Below are 17,402 nucleotides of genomic sequence, written 5' to 3' on the forward strand. Positions count from 1 at the left end.
ACGGCAGCATGGGCACAGCTTTGGGACCCTATTTATGAAAACAGGACATTTCGGCATTCTGAAGCTGTGCGTGGGAACAACGGGACTGGCGAGCTGAAAACAGGACAGCCCCGTTCAAAACGGGATGTATGGTCACATTAAGAATACTTGCATTTTTGCCTTCACTAGTATTAGTTGGGCACAAGCACTTAAATCAGCTTTTGTCATACTCCCAAAGCTCGATGAGAAATGCACACGAAACTAGTGTTTTATAAAGGCTATTCCGTGCAAAGTGCCCTTTGCATAATACGAGCTTAGAGCAGATCATTCTAGCACCTAGCTTTTGGTGCCTTTCAGTGGTGCAATGAGGAAAGTTGGTGCCAAGGCACTCAATATTACCCCCCCCCCCCCCCCGATGCACTCTTCCCCGCTACCCCAATATCGCTACGCCCCTTTTCACATCTTCACCTCATACCTTTTCACATCTTCACCAGCAGCAAGCAGGCTGGAATGTCTACTGCTCGTGCCAACTGAGTCTTTTTTCTGGCATCACTTTCTGACCCAGCAAACAGGAAGTGATGTCAGAGTGAGGGACGAGGCTGGTATAAGCAGCATGTAGGACAGCCTGCTCACTGCTGGTGAAGATTTGAAGAGGTAACAGTAGAGGGGTGCTATTCAGAGACCTGTCCCATCCCATCACCGGGGGAGAGAAATCCTCCAGCCCCCTAGCTAAGCTACTGACACTATTTATTAAATCTGGCCCTATGTGTGCTGTTTCAAATGTGACTTCAAATTATGCAGCAGTGTGAGCACTGCCAAAACATTGCCTTTGAAAATGTACTTACTGATCCACAATTACAACATTTCCCTTGTGATTTGGATTCTTGTCCTCCCCCTGTAACCCACCAACTACAATGGCATCCTTGATGGCAATCATAAAATTGGAGCCAGAAATTCAACAAATAAGAGAACTGAAATATCTGCTCATTGTAGACAGATTTGGAGTTTAAGGCAAGTTACAATTCAGGTACAGTGGGAAAGTCCCTGACTCAAGGGATTTTATTTATTTATTTCAATTTCTATCCCTTTCTCCCAGAAGCTCAAAACAGGTTACAAGTAGACATTTACAATCATTTGAAAACAGACTGGTCATGACAACAAATAGGTTACAGTAGACAATAAAAGAGCTTATTCTAGGGACCAGACTGGTCATAGCGAAGAGTACTAAGAGAAGTATATTGAGGAGGCAGTTTTTAATGGCCCAATTGGCGGAAGAGGAAGGTCTTTACTGTTCTGCGGAAGGTCATTAGTGAGTCTAGCGACCTGATCTGTGTGGGAGACCATTTACTAAAGTTCAATTCGTTTTTGTACTTATGTCACCTTCACAGTAAGTACTATTCAATGTAATGTAAAACCACTTTGGGTGAATCTCTTCATGAAAAGGTAGTTAATCAAAATAAATAAAAAATAACTGCAGAAGCAGGGCAGAAATCGCATGGGCACTGTATTACTTGCACTGGCAGTAGCTCAGGAGTACCCACATCAGACACAAAAGTATTTAATGTAATGTTGGCCAAAACATATTTTTATTTTTAAAAAAAAAAAGATCCACCATGGAAGACCATCTTGAATCCCTAACCAGCAGACAACCCCCCCCCCCCCCCCAACATACATGGCCACTCTCCTGGTTCATTCCTCCCTGCAGAATCATCCCCCCCCCCCCCATCACACACACACACACATTTGGCTATCCCCAATCTGAACCTCCCCCCACAAAGGCACCTCCCCAGAGCAAATTCCTTTTAAGCGCAACCTCCACATTTTCCTGACCCACATCCTGACCCGCCCCCTCCCCTTCCAAGAATCTCCCTGCTAGTCTAATGGTCTGTGATGGGAGCAGTCTGTCTTCCTCTGCTCCAGTGGCGTACCTAGGGTATGTGGCACCCGGGGCCCATCATTTTTTGACACCCCCCCCACCCCCCCATGTAAAAATTTTTTATTTTTTTTTTTTGCAATAACCATGAAATGGAATAAATGGTCAGAATAGAAACAGGCAGTGAAAATTTTCTTTTATTGAACCTCATATATGTAACCATTATTCCAAACATAACATAACATAAATTATGTCTAAATTGTCATGACATTAGAAGTACATATGGAGTAGTTGCAGGTGATGCTTGGGACAGTTCTGATTGTGTTAGTTCGGTTTTATGTGTTTTTTGAATAGAAGGGTTTTTATTTCTTTTTGAAGGTTTTGCAGTCTGTGGTTTATATCAATTGGTTGTAGAGTTGGGGGTCGAGTGTTGCAGCTCGAATGGCTAGGAGGTTGTCGAACAGTTTTTTTCTTTTGACGTTTTTGGTTGGAGGGTGTGTGAATGGTGCACAAGTTCTCCTATGTCTGTTTGAAGTGGATTGAATTATTTAGCTGAAGAAATTAGTTACCCCCCATTCCACACACATTAATTCTCTTCCATTTTTGTTCCCATTATAAAAAACACTGATAAGTTCCCAGAAAAAAAATACATTAAAATAAGAAGTGAAAACAAAGGCCCCTACAGATGAGAACATAACATAAGAATAGCCTAACTGGGTCAGACCAATGGTCCATCATGCCCAGTAGCCCATTCTCATGGTAGCCAATCCAGGACACTAATACCTGGTCAAAACCCAAAGAGTAGCAACATTCCATGCTACCGATCCAGGGCAAGCAGACACTTCCCCCATGTCTTAATAACAGATTATGGACTTTTCCTCCAGGAATTTGTCCAAATCTTTCTTAAAACCAGCTACACTATCTGCTTTTACCATAACTTCTGGCCACTTCATTTTTAAGTTTAGATCTTTCCTTTCAAACAGAGACCTTGCTAGATGTCAAATACATCACAAGGTAACTTCACATGGACTTAGCTGTGCAGGAAATGTGAATCTCCTCATACACCCACCATATAGTGCAAAAATGTGCAAAGGTCTGTTTTTTTCTTTCGATCACTACATAGCCTAATGCCACACAAGCAGCGCTGTTACAAACATATTCTGTAGGTCAATGCTAAGGATAACAAAGTTTCCTTCCTTGGACCAGAAGGAGATAAACCACTGGAAGAGATCCCAAAACAACACCCAAAGACCCACTCAGTTTGTGAATCAGTTGAGTGGAGTGGACTAACTGGGGGGTGGAAATGGGCCCGGAGTTTGCTCAGCAGAATTTCCCAGACCACCTCTTCCTCTCAACACATTGACACGCTGCCACCATCACCACTAGGAACACCTCACTGGGTAGGCCAGCTATGCTATAAACTTTATAAAACACATTATTATATTTTCTTATAAAGCACATATTTTAACTGACCTCTCTGACATCCTCAGCCTTTCCATTCACAAAAATAGAAGGAAGAAAAGTTCCCATTTCCTGCTGTCTCATGTCCCCGGGCCTATACAATATTTTTTTTCTGCAGACCCTTCAAAAGTCTGACCAAATCCTCGTTTCACTTGCATTATAAAGTACTGAGGATGCCATCTCTCCCCAATCCCAGGTCCTAAAGTCTAAGACAGTAGCGCAAACTAATGCTGCCAGATACAGGAAAAAAAAATTTTGATTCGATTCAGCCCTATTGAATTGGTTTTTCAATTCGATTTTCCTGCCCAGTTGGGTGATTTTTTTCAAAACTCCTGGTGGGTTTTATAGCTTTTTCACCCCCTTTGGCTTCTCCTAACCACACTGGCGCTGTGGTGTAAATAAAATAAAGAAACAAAAAGGACTTTTCCTCTTTCTGTTAAATCCTAGCTCACGTTTGCAGTCCAACACCAGCTCTGGCAGGATACACATTTCAAATCTGACATGTTATAATCACAAAACAGAAAATAAAATTAATTTTTCTACCTTTTGTTGTCTGGTTATATTTCAAATCTTGTTGGTCCAAGGCTCTGGTTTTCTTCTGATAACTTGCTTGCCAGGGTCTCCTTCTTTCTGCATGCTAACCATCCATCTGCCAACTCTGTCCTCCCTTTCCATTTCCCTTCCCTTCCCAGGAAGTCTGGTATCTTTCCTTTTTTTCATCTCCCTCCACAGATCCACCTTTTCTTAAATACCCTTTCATCCGGCATCTCTCCCTCCTTCCCCACCATCCCAGAGTCCACCATCTCTCCGTTTCTTTTCCTAATTACCCTCCTATCCAGTATCTCTATCCCTCCTCCACACCATCCCTTGTGTCCAATTTCTCTCCCTTTCTGTTCCTTCCCTCCCTAAATCCCATGGTCCATCATCTCTCTCCCTCTCCTCTATTTTCAGACCCATTATTTCTTCCCCCCCCCCAAAGTTTGGCATATGCATGTCTCTTTGAACACCCCCTTCCCTCCGTGTACTTCTAAATCATGGTCCCCCCCCAAAGGCCTGTCCCCCCTTAAAGGTCTGCCTGTCCCACCTTGAAGGCCTGCACCCCCCTTGAAGGCCTGTCCCTTCCCCTTGTAGGCCTGTCCCCCCCTTGAAGGCCTGCCTGCCTGTCCCCCCCTTGAAGGTCTGCACCCCCGAAGGCCTGCACCCACCCGAAGGCCTGTCCCCCACTTGAAGGCCTGTCCCACCCCCTTGTAGCTTCTCCCCCCCCTTGTAGGCCTGTCCCCCCTTGAAGGCCTGCCTGCCTTTCCCCCCTTGAAGGCCTGTCCCCCCTTGAAGGCCTGCACCCCCTTGAAGGCCTGCACCACCCCCCTCGAAGGCCTGCACTCCCTTGAAGGTCTGCACCCCCCCCCCCGAAGGCCTGTCCCCCACTTGAAGGCTTGTACCACCCCCTTGTAGCTTCTCCCCCCCTTGTAGGCCTGTCCCCCCCTTGAAGGCCTGCCTGCCTGCCTTTCCCCCCCTTGAAGGCCTGCACCCCCTTGAAGGACTGCACCCCCCCCCCGAAGGCCTGCACTCCCTTGAAGGTCTGCACCCCCCCGAAGGCCTACCCCCCCGAAGGCCTGTCCCCCCCTTGAAGGCCTGTCCCACCCCCTTGTAGGGCTGTCCCCCCCTTGTAGGCCTGTCCCCCCTTTAAGGCCTGCCTGCCTGCCCCCCCCTTGAAGGCCTGTCTCCCCCTTGAAGGCCTGCACCCCCTTGAAGGCCTGCACCCCCCCTTGAAGGCCTGTCCCCCCCCTTGTAGGCCTGTCCCCCCCTTGTAGGCCTGTCCCCCCCCCTTGTAGGCCTGTCCCCCCCTTGAAGGCCTGCCTGCCTTTTCCCCCCTTGAAGGCCTGTCCCCCCCCCTTGTAGGCCTGTCCCCCCCCCTTGTAGGCCTGTCCCCCCCTTGAAGGCCTGCCTGCCTTTCCCCCCTTGAAGGCCTGTTCCCCCCCTTGAAGGCCTGCACCCCCTTGAAGGTCTACACCCCCCCAAAGGCCTACACCCCCCCCCCGAAGGCCTGCACCCCCCTGAAGGCCTGCCTGCCCCCCTTGAAGGCCTGCACCCCTTGAAGGTCTGCACCCCCCCCCCGAAGGCCTGTCCCCCCTTGAAGGCCTGCCCGCCTGCCTGTCACCCCCTCCCCCTTGAAAGCCTGCTTGCCTGCCCGCCCGCCCCACCCTGAAGGCCTGATGCCCCGACCCACCCCGAAGGACCGCTCGCCCCCCTGGCCTCCCCGCACCACCTATGAACAGCCGCAGCAGGATCGCAAAGTCAGCGTCAGCGATCCCTGCGCTGCTTCCTGCGCCACGGTCCCGCCCCTCCTCTGACGTCAGAGGAGGGGCGGGATCGCGGCGCAGGAAGCAGCGCAGGGATGTTGACGCTGACTTCGCGATCCTGCTGCGGGCTGCTTCACAGGTGGTGCAGGAAGGTCAGTGGGGCGAGCGGTCCTTCGGGGGTTGCGGGGGACTGAACGGCAAGGCCGGGAACACCCCCTTAGGGCTGGTACCCGGGGCGGCCCGCCCCCCCCTAGGTACGCCACTGCTCTGCTCTATTCCCTTTGGTGTCCTGGGTTCAAAATGGAAGATCTGACCCCTAGCAGTAGTCTCACTAAAGGTCAATCTGCCATTGTACAGATACAGTAGTTTCCAGGTACCAGCACTGATTACAGGCAATACCTTAATAACTTCTGGCTCTGTTTTGGCTCTGCACCAGCAGGATCCAGGAAGAGTTGGAATGGTAAGAAAAATTTTCAGTAGGATCCAGACAATGCCACTGAAAATCAGTGGCTGTCCCCATTGAGTAGCATTTATGTTGACAGAAACCATTCCTACTCATGCAAGTGTCACTAAATATTGACCCTGTAGATTGTATACTTTAATTTATGTGTTAAGTGTTTTTGAAAGATTTGGGGCTAATCATTTTGGAAACCTGAATGCTTTCTTTATTCACATATATTAGAAATGCAAACTCTTACCAACATTCCTCAGCCCTGCTCTGCAAGAACCACCTCTAATGCTGAGCAGATAACACTGTCTCCATGCCTGGTATTTTTATACTTTAAAACTGAGATTGCCAACACAAACTGGTGACAGGACCAAACAACTGTATGTCACGTATCCTTTGAATAGCTTTTATTTAGGGCTGCATCATACAATTAAAAGTATTTTTTTTATTTATTTACTATTAAATTACCACTGTAGCTCCTTGTGATTCTGGATAAGTCACTTAACCCTCCATTGCCCTAAGTACAAAATAAATATCTGTATATAATATGTAAACTGATTTAATTGTGATCACAGAAAGGTGGTATATCAAATCCCATCTCCTTCTCTTCCTTAAAGGACTGATAATCTCTCTCCCTCCCACTACCAGATCCAGTATCTCACCCTTTGTCTTCCTTCCTTATCTCTCCCATCCCCCTGGTCCATTATCTCTCTGTCTCGCTCCTTCCTCCCCTGCCTATTGTGCAGTACCTCTCCCTCCCTCCCCTCCAACTCCATGAGCAATAACACAAACTTGATGGTGAGCAGCACAAAGATGCTCTTGATGCTGCTGCAGCTCACTGCCCTTGGCCATAACTTCCACCAGTAGCCCCTCCAGTTCTGCTTCCAAGTCTACAGCTCACTCCCCCCCCAGGTTCAGTATCTGACCTCCACTCTCAATGCCCCCCCCCCCATCAGTCTATCTTAAAGGTGGTCTTCTGTTGGTCCCTTGCACAGAGATGCCAAGTTAGCCAGTTCCAGGCAGGAAATTTTGAGACAGTCCTGGATTTCTGACCACCCCATCCTGATGTATTATGGGGCTTAAAAGCACTGATTTCAATGGGTAAGATCAGGTACCATGATACTGTTTTGGGATGTAAGTTTAAAACCAGGACTATCCTAAAATCGCCAGCCTGAAATTGGCTAACCTGGCATTTCTGCTGGCAGTGGCAGTGTTGGATATATGTAGGGTTACCATATGACTCCAGAAAAAGGAGGATGGATTGAGAATGTTTTTTTCATTCAGTGGGTCATATATGTCAGTGTAAAAATTGTGGCGGTATAGAAAAAATAAAGTTGTTTTTATTATTATTAAAACTTGCTAAGGGATGATAAACCTTGAAAAAGCCTTCCGTGGGTGAAACATGTTGGCTCCTATTTCCCTCAAAAGAAGGCCACAATGAAAAGCTAAGTACCCTTGAAATAGGCTAGAAGGGTTGTTAAATAAAAATTTTGAAATAAAGTTTATGAGTAAAAACTGATAACGGCTCCATAAAGCCCCTCAGCTATCTCTTTTCCAAGCTGAAGAGCCCTAACTTCTTTAGTCTTTCCTCGTACATGAGGAGCTCTGTCCCCTTTATCATCTTGCTTCCTCTTCTTTGAACTTTTTCTAGTGCTGCTAAATCTTTTTTGAGATAAAGAGACCAGAACTGAATGCAATACTCAAGGTGAAGTCGCACCATGGAGCGATACAGAGGCATTATAACATTCTTAGTCTTGTTGACCATCCCTTTTCTAATAATTCCTAGCCTCCTGTTTGCCTTCTTGGTTGCCACTGCACATTGAGCTGGCGATGCAAGTTGCAATAAAGAATTGTATAAAGAACTCAAAAAGGCAACAGAGCAACGTGATGGACGCGTAACTGCAGATAAAGATCTGCACAGTCCATCCAGCCTGCCCAACAGATTAAATTCCTAGTATACAATGTGATAACATATGCATACCCGATATTGAGCTGTCCTTGCCATTTTCAGGGCACAGACTAGAAATCTGCCCAGAACTGGCTTAATTTTCAACAACTTGAGTTGTTGTTGAAGCCGACTTCAGTCCAACCAGATCTATCTAGTCATAATTTGGACAAAAGACCCACTACTACTAGATTTGCCGCTTAAGAATTGCTAAGTTGTTTTGAATCCATTCTCTCTCACACATATTCTTGAATCCATTATCATTTTAATCCCTATCATTTCCCTTAGGAGGGCATTCTAGACATCCATCATCTTCTCCATGAAAAAATATGTACTTCCTAACATTACTCCTAAGTCGACCCCCTCTGTAACCTCAATTTATGTCCTCTGATTCTGCTGCATACATACCCTTCTCTGGTAAAGGTTTGTTTGCCTATTAATACCTTTTAAATATTAAGCATCTGTACCGTATCACCTCTGTTTTTCCTATCATTAGTGCAGTGGTTCTCAACTTCCCTACCTGGTTTTTAGGATATCCACATTGAATATGCATGAGATTGATTTGCATGCACTTTCTGCTTTGGATGCAGATCTGTTTCATGCATATTCATAAGAATTGCTACACTGGGGCAGACCGAAGATCCATCAAGCCCAGCATCCTGTTTCCAACAGTGGCCAACCCAGATCCCAAGTACCTAGCTAGGTCCCAAATAGTAAAACAGATTTTATGCTGCTTATCCCCAAGCCATCTCAATAATGGCCTATGGAATTCTCTTTTAGGAAATTACCAAGCCTTTTTTAAACCCTGCTAAGCTAATTGATTTCACCACATTCTCTAGCAACAAATTCCAGCGTTTACTTACATGTTATGTGAAGAAATATTTTTTCCAGTTTGTTTTAAATCTACTACTTAGTAACTTCATTGCATGCTCCCTATTCCTACTGTTTTCTGAAAAAGTGAACAAGCGATTCACATCTATCCTTTCCACTCTGCTCAATATTATATAGACCTCTGTCATATCACCCCTGAGCCATCTCTTCTCCAATCTGAACAGCCCTAGCTGCTTTAGCCTTTCCTCGTAGGGAAGTTGCCCCATCCCTTTTATCAATTTCAATGCCCTATAAACCTGATTAAAAAATACTCAAGGGCCAATGAACTCTACAAAACATATGTTGAGTGACTAAAAATAGTTGATATAATTTTGAAAAAAGTCACTCTGTTAAATAATTATAAGGTAACCTATATATAATTCTTATCCACTCCTAATCAAACTATGCTCAGAGACATGAAGGCAGTTACCACTGCCTCACCACCCAATCATTGCAGTGTTCAATATGGGTCAAAACTATTGCTGATTGTTATTACTTAAGCTACTGCTTATACTTTAAGAGCTTAAGAGTATATTTCGAATTTGAGAGACTTAGCTTTATAAATGTCTCTGGTTCTGACGTGCCACGTTTCGACTACTGCTTCAGGGAACCGATAATCAAATTCAACGTTTTGAAAAGGGTGTTGTCTCAGAATCTTTGCATGAAGTCACTTTTTTTCACTCACGGTTTAATTCCTCTTGGAGTATGGAGACAAATTAAACCGTGAGTGAAAAAAGTGACTTCATGCAAAGATTCTGAGACAACACCCTTTTCAAAACGTTGAATTTGATTATCGGTTCCCTGAAGCAGTAGTCGAAACATGGCACGTCAGAACCAGAGACATTTATAAAGCTAAGTCTCTCAAATTCGAAATATACTCTTAAGCTCTTAAAGTATAAGTAATAACAATCAGCAATAGTTTTGACCCATATTGAACACTGCAATGATTGGGTGGTGAGGCGGTGGTAACTGCCTTCATGTCTCTGAGCATAGTTTGATTACGAGTGGATAAGAATTATATATAGGTTACCTTATAATCATTTAACAGAGTGACTTTTTTCAAAATTGTATCTGTAAACCTGATTGGCTAGGTGTGTCCCGAGGAGTGGGTTGAGAACCCTTCTGTAGGGCACACATATTCAGGTTTTCAAGCCTCTTCTCATACATCTTTTGGACCAAACCCCATATCATTTTTGTCACTTTTCTCTGAATTCATTCAAGTCTTTTTATGTCCTTAGCAAATATTATCAGACCACTGCATTGTCTTCTTCCATACATACAAAAGCATATTTTATAGCTATATCTATTCTGGACATAACAGAAACCTTGTCCATCATAATCAATTTGTTTATTGTTTTTGTTTTGTTTATGAGACATTTTCTCCCCCTTCTATGAAGCCACATTAGGCTTTATCGCGATAAAAGCTCCAATGCTCATAGAATTCCTAAGAGCATCAGAGCTAATACTGCCACGGTCGATGATAAAAAGGCCTAATGTGGCTTCATAAAAGGAGGTCTTTGCTTTCATTTCATTTGTTCTCATCATATTGCAAATAAAAATGTTTTTTGTAATTTTAACGTAGATTTATTTGTAATTATTTCCATCCTATATTATCTGGAGGTTTTATTTAGATTTGTATGTATTTGCTTATGTCACATGCCTCTCCAGCACAAAGTTCAAGATGCTGTACCTATAAAAACATAATTACAAAAGCCATTTTATTGCTACTACACGTTCTTCAAACCAAACCAGTTCTAAGCTCCTGAATCTCATAAATCCCAATAATAAAAGTAACCTCATTAACCCTTCCAACTTGACAACCAAACACTTGATCAAACAGTCCAAGTTTTGGCATATTCCTAGGACCTCGTACACTATAAAGTTTCACAGTAAAGAGGCTGCAGAAGCAAATTCAGCTCTGGGCTGTGTTTGAAGGGGAAGCATGTTCTTAGGCCCCCTTTTACTAAGCCCACAGTAGAGGTTTCTACCGCCGCCCGGGGCACTGCATACTCCAATGCTGCTCTGACGTTCATAGGAATTCTAGGAGCGTTGGAGCAGCATCAGAGCATTTAGCGCTCTGGGCCTTGGTAGAAACTTCTACCGCAGCTTGGTAAAAGGGGAGGTTAATTTGTTGACTGAGGAAAACTTAGACTGCCTTGAGCGAATCACTTCAAAAAGGTGGTAAATAAATCCTAGCAAATTAATGAATTAAGAAACATATCAATCTTCCAAAGTTATGTGTATTCTGAGATCTCTCTTAAATCATATTCCTAGGATCTAATTATTTAACCGCTGTTTCTTCCCTACTGGGAATCTGTATGGTTTCATATAGCAGAACTATACAGTATCAATGCCACTAGGGCTTGGGAAAACACATAGCAATGTGAGCACATATTACACTGGATGTGTATTCATAGACTTAGATGAACAGCCAAAATAAAACGGAACTGATCATTTTTAACACGGAAAGAAGATTAATGTCTCCTTTTATATCAAGCCGCCTTAGGGTTTTTATCGCCGGCCACTGTGGTAAACCCGCCAATGCTCATACAATTCCTATGAGCATCGGAGCTTTTATCACAGCCGTCGGCAATGAAATAAAAATAAAAAAAACAACGCTGCTTGATAAAAGGGGGCCTAAATTTCCAACTGTTGTGAATCAACAGGTTGTTGAAGTGTCTATACCAGGGTGCCCAATGCGTCGATCGCGATCGACCAGTAGCTCAGGAAGGCAATGTGAGTCAATCGCGGAGCCCATCCCGGGCTCCGTGATAGACTCGTGTTGCCGTCCTGATCTACGGGCCGATCAGCCTTCCTCTCCAGTGTTCTCCCTAGGGCCTTTTAGCTGGGCAGTCCGCCCAGCTGTCATCTGCCACTGCTGAACATTTAAAAAACCCCAAAAAAACCGGCTTGGAGATTTCAGCCCGTAGCGAACTTATGCTCCGGGCTCTAACATGTGTGTGCCGGCTTCTCTTCTCTTCCCTCCAAAACCGGAAGTTATGTCGGGGGGGGGGGGGGGAGAAGGGAAGCCGGCACGCACATGTTGAGAGCCCTGAAGCAAGCGTTCACTACGGGCTAAAGCGGGAGACAGGTTAGTGAAGCATTTGTTCTTCTTCCTGCCGGGTCCTGCCTACTTTCTGTTTCCGCGAAGGCAGGACCCGGCAGCATTTCCCCCAATAGGTTGATCACGATCTTGGGCTGATCAGCCTTCCTCTTCCCGACGGCAGAATTGACGTCGGGGAGAGGAATGCTGGTTGGCCGGAGCAGGGAGAGCTTGGGGCCTGTTATTGGTGGTGTTTGGGTCCTGGTCCCCGATGGCAATGGCAGTGGCAGTGGCTTGGGGAAGGGCAGGGAGAAAGAAAGAAAAAGGGCAGGCGGGGAGACAGAAGGAAAGAAGAGAAACAGAAAAAAAAAGAAAGGGAGGCAGAGAGAAAGAAAGGGCAGGGAAGAGGAAGGAAAAGTTGGGGGAAGGAATGAGGTCTGGAGGAGAGGAAGCATACAGGTTAAAAGAAGGGAAGAAAGATTGGATGCGCAGTCAGAAGAAGAAAGTGCAACCAGAGACTCATGAAATCACCAGACAAGGTAGGAAAAATGATTTTATTTTAAATTTAGTGATCAAAATGTGTCTGAATTTATATCTGCTGTCTATATTTTACACTAAGGTCCCCTTTTACTAAACCGCAATAGAGGTTTTTAGCGCAGGGAGCCTATGAGTGTCGAGAGCAGCGCTGGGCATTCAGCACAGCTCCCTGCGCTAAAAACTGCTATCGTGGTTTAGTAAAAAAGGGAGGGGGTATATTTGTCTATTTTTGTATGGTTGTTACTGAGGTGATAGTGCATAGAGTCATCTGCTTTGACCTCTTTGAAAAACCCTGGAATAGGAATGATCATTAACATTTTCTATGCGTACAGTGTGCTTTTTTTTTATTTTATTGTTGGTAGATCATTTTGACTTGGTCATTTAAAAAGTAGTTCGCAAGCCCAAAAAGTGTGGGCACCCCTGGTCTATACCCTCTCATCTACAACAGCGCCTAAATTTACACACCATTAAGGGGCCCTTCTTCTATAGTACATTCAGAAGTTTTGCGGTAGTTTGCCTGTTTCCACCTGTTAAACTGAATGTGATTGACATTTTGGGGGAGTTTTCCATTGGAGTGTGGGATAGGAAGAGAGTAGGCATGAAAGTATTAGCCAGCTGGCGAATTATGCTTACTGTGCGCCAACTGGCTAACACAAAGTTAGTGCAGGACCATGTTGGTCCTGCATTAACTCTCAGAAGAAATTGTGTGCTAATGGCGATATTAATATATGACTTGCAATAAAAATAGTGGGAATGCCCCTAAAAGGTGCCCTTTAGAGTTTGCAGCCATGAGGGGGTGCTGAAAAGTTCTCAGCCCAACCAAGAAGAGAATGATGTGGATATGGTTCAATCAATGATCTGAAACCATGTCAAAACACAGAATTTCGTTTCTGCAAATTGGCACTTAACAAAAGAAGATAGCACTCTTCTCGGCTACCGTGGCAAAATAACGCTCAGAATGTAGGAAGTGGTTGGTTGAACCGAGAACTTTTCCCCTCGTACCACGCAGTAAAAGCCCACATTAAGGGGGTCTTTTTACTAAGGTACACTAGCCGTTTTAGCGCACGCTAAATATTAGCACGCGCTAAATGCTAACACGTCCATTATAGTCTATGGACGCGTTAGCGCAGGGGTGCCCAAATGGTCAATCGCGATTGACCAGTAGGTCGCAAAGGTGAGTCGATCGTGGTGCCTTTGCGATCTTTTTCTCCCTGCTGCTTCCCCAAGCCAGGACTGGTGTGTACAAGCGCCAGACTCACAAAACTTCACTTCCGACGTCAATTCTGACGTTGGAGAGGAAGTTCTGGGCCAGCCAATCGCTGCCTGGCTGGCCTGGAACTTCCTCCCTGACATTAGAATTGACGCCAGAGGTGAAGTTTTGTGAGTCTGGTGCTTGTATGCACTAGGCCTGGCTCAGGGAAGCAGCAGGGAGAAATCGCATTGGTGGCTTGGGGATGGGGGTAGGGAAAGAATCAGGAAGTGGAGAAATTGGTACGATGGCTTGGGGGAGCAGGGGGAGAGAGAAAGAAAGGCAGAAAGAAAAAGGGGGGCAGGGAGAGAGAGAAAGAAAGGCAGAAAGAAAGAGGGGGGCAGGGAGAGAGAGAAAGAAAGGCAGAAAGAAAGAAATATTGGCTTTACAGAAGAAGGAAGTACAACTAGAGACTCATGAAATCACCAGACAAAAAGGTAGGAAAAATGATTTTATTTTCAATTTAGTGATCAAAATATGTCCGTTTTGAGAATTTATATCTGCTGTCTATATTTTGCACTATGGCCCCCTTTTACTAAACCACAATAGTGTTTATTAGCGCAGGGAGCCTATGAGCATCGAGAGCAGTGCAGGGCATTCAGCACAGCTTCCTGCGCTAAAAACCGCTATCGTGGTTTAGTAAAAGGGGAGGGGGTATATTTGTTGTTAATGAGGTGACATTGTATAAAGTCATCTGCCTTGATCTCTGATAAAAACCCTGAATACAAATGATAATTAACATTTTCTCTGCGTACAGTGTGCTTTGTATTTTTTTTATTTTATTTTATTGTTGGTAGATCATTTTGACTTGGTCATTTTAAAAGTAGCTCGCAAGCTAAAAAAGTGTGGGCACCCCTGCGTTAGCGTTTAGCGCGGACTAAAATGGCTTGTTTAGGGGTCCTTAGTAAAAGGAGCCCTAAGTGTGTTTTCATTGCAGCTACCTAAACCAGGGTAGGCTGGATATGATCTCAGTCTCTCAAGGTTACTGCTAGTAAACATAGAAACATAGAAGATGACGGCAGAAAAGGGCTACAGCCCATCAAGTCTGCCCACTCTGCTTACTCACCCCCTGTCTATGCCCTAATGACCCAATTTCCTTATCTTGACCCTCCTTCTGGAGCTCACATTTATTTATTTATTTGTTTTATATCCTGGTCTCCCCAACGAGCTCTGGACGGGTTACAGGTATCAAAGTGCACATGAAGTTCCTTGTAATCAAGTCAATGGCATCCAGTACAACTGGGACTCTTGTTTCACTATCACAGATGTTATTCCTCTGAGCCAGAATTTCGATTGCACTGTTCATTATCAGGAACAAGCAAAGGCTAGTAGCAGTTTGGAAAGTTTGGAAGACAGAAAGTTTGCTGAGTGTTGGATGACATGCAAATACACAGATCTTTGGACAGCTCTTGCTTCTCTCCCCCTGCCTTCCTAACTTGCCAGCAGCCGGCACAATTGATCCAGAAATGGAAACCGTTCATCACAGCCCTAATGATCCAAAAATTCCAGAAATGCAAGAATAAACTCGCAGCTGAACCGTGACAAAATAATGCTAAACACAAAGGCCCAGGCAGCCCGCGTCTTCCCAAGCCAAATCCTTGTTGTTGTTCTCAGAGCCACACCATGAGGCAGCCTCAGACACCATTTCTCTTTACATAAATTATCCCCAGGCTTCAACTACTTGTCAAAGAAAAAAAAAAAAAAAAGTAAACAATGCTCCATGTATAAATCAGAAGGCTGATTTGTTACACACAGTCACTCAGCATCTGTGGATTCCAAGTAATGCAGATTTGCTGACACAAAGACTAACCTCCAGAAAGATGCACCTGTAGCACTGCCAAGGCTCACCTCCTGGTCCTCCATAATGCTAATACATACAAAGGTTTGCAACATCTAACCAATTTTATAAAGTACTGAATTAAAAAAAAACAACAATGCCCTATTTATAGCACTTTCTACAGTTTTGTTGCACATTATGCAAGCTCTTTACAAAGTAACATGAAATACACCCTTAAAATTAACTAAGATCATATCACCAGAAAAATATTACCTGCCCCAATACAACAGAAAAGAGCTGCAACAGATTTTAAAATATTGACTTTTGATGCAGATTTGCTGATCTGAAATTTAATATCCCAGTATCAAACTGTTTTTTGAGCTATAGGCATGGAATACAAAAGTTTTCATATTTCTGAATAATGTGAACATAAAGCAAGGAAAATCAGGGTTCCAAACAAAGCAGAGGGAGAAAATCTAAATAAATAAAATAAGCCATCATTAACCACAAAAAAAAATAATAAACCACCGCATATTCTCACCGATAGTAAAGCTATAGCCATCAATGCTGAAAGTGGCACTCCGGCATTTTTTAAACCCTTCTTTCTTGCTGTTCGGATCTGTCATGTTCCTGCCAGTTTGTATTCCAAGAGCAGAAGTTCTTCCCTTCCCCGTGCAATCAGAGCTTCAGTGCCAGCAATTTGCTATCCTTGAGTATCTGCCTGTGGCAGCATTCACACCCAGCTTCACACATCGCCTAATGTACAGAGCTGAGGCTGCGAGACATGCACCCTGCACTAGCCCCACCCTCTGAGACGTCACTGGCATGCTACCCAGAGATACATCACTTGTAAGGAACCTGGGAAACAAACTCAGCAATCAGTTGGTGAAAGAGTTACATGCTCAATAAGAAAACTGCAATGTATCTGTCATTTTTGTGTTAAGTTTTTATATGCACATTGCCCTAATTCAACTGTTCATCAAACCTCCAAATTTGGGGGGAGGAGGGAGGCAAGTTTTGGCACTTTCCTTTTGCTCCTTTGAGCTTCCAATTTGATCAGAACTTGGGACTGGATTTGGAACAAAGACTGCTGGGTATTCACCATTACTGGATTTTTTTGGGGGGTCTCCTATCCTATACACTCCCAACTCACCTAGCCCAGGCACTGCAATCTCAATATTCAGCTGGACACTATGGGGCTCATAATAAAAAAAATATAAATGTCCAAAAGGCATCTTAAATTGGCACTTGGATGTCCTAATCACCAGGATGGCGAAGTGCCGATAATCGAAACAGCCTTTCTGGACATCTAGCGAGGTGTCCCAGCCTCTGTGCATCCGGAGCTTGAGATGGACATGGTGGAAGCGTGTTATGGATAGGCTTTGGGCTCGCATAAGGGCAGCTTAGACTTGGATGTTTTGCAGCGATAATCAAACGTTTTTCAAGACATCCTGGATGGAGCTTAGACGTTCAGAATTAGATCTGTTTTAGAAGCCACACAGGTGCCCAAACTGACCAGATAACCACTGCATGCATCAAAGTAAGACACCCTCACACTCCCCCAGTTCTCACTGATTCCATAGAACAGCAGTATCGGGCATGGGAAGTCTAGCAGAGCAGCACACAGGTGTCTTAAGTAGCCTTCTCAGTGGGCTAGTGAACCATAGAGAGGAGGACTCAGACCCATAAGACACTCTAACCATAACATCTATGGTATTAAGTTGGTACCCATCAAAACCCACCCAAACCCTACTATACTGCCATAGAGGTGCTACCTGCAGCCAAAAGGGCTATTGGGGTGGTACACTGGTGGGTATAGTAGGTTTGGAGGGGGGGCTCACCATAAATTATAAGGGGGTTATGGTGCGATATACATCTGACACCCTTTATGTGAAGTTAATAGCAATGTCTCTAATGTGC

General features: G+C 44.6%; 1 protein-coding gene across 5 annotated transcripts in view; it reads right to left on the minus strand.

Annotated features, from left to right (window-relative positions):
- Positions 1–16,220, minus strand: part of PDE1C (phosphodiesterase 1C) — a 758,662-nt gene extending 742,442 nt beyond the window's left edge. For all 5 annotated transcript variants that reach the window (XM_033930571.1, XM_033930573.1, XM_033930576.1 and 2 more), the window contains exon 1: positions 16,024–16,220. In XM_033930571.1, the coding sequence (XP_033786462.1) occupies positions 16,024–16,108 (85 nt within the window). In that variant the 5' untranslated portion in view covers positions 16,109–16,220. The remainder of the gene's footprint in view (positions 1–16,023) is intronic.
- Positions 16,221–17,402: the final 1,182 nt, after the last annotated feature.

The sequence above is a fragment of the Geotrypetes seraphini genome, chromosome 2 (genome assembly GCF_902459505.1).
Source record: "Geotrypetes seraphini chromosome 2, aGeoSer1.1, whole genome shotgun sequence".
Lineage (NCBI taxonomy): Eukaryota > Metazoa > Chordata > Amphibia > Gymnophiona > Dermophiidae > Geotrypetes > Geotrypetes seraphini.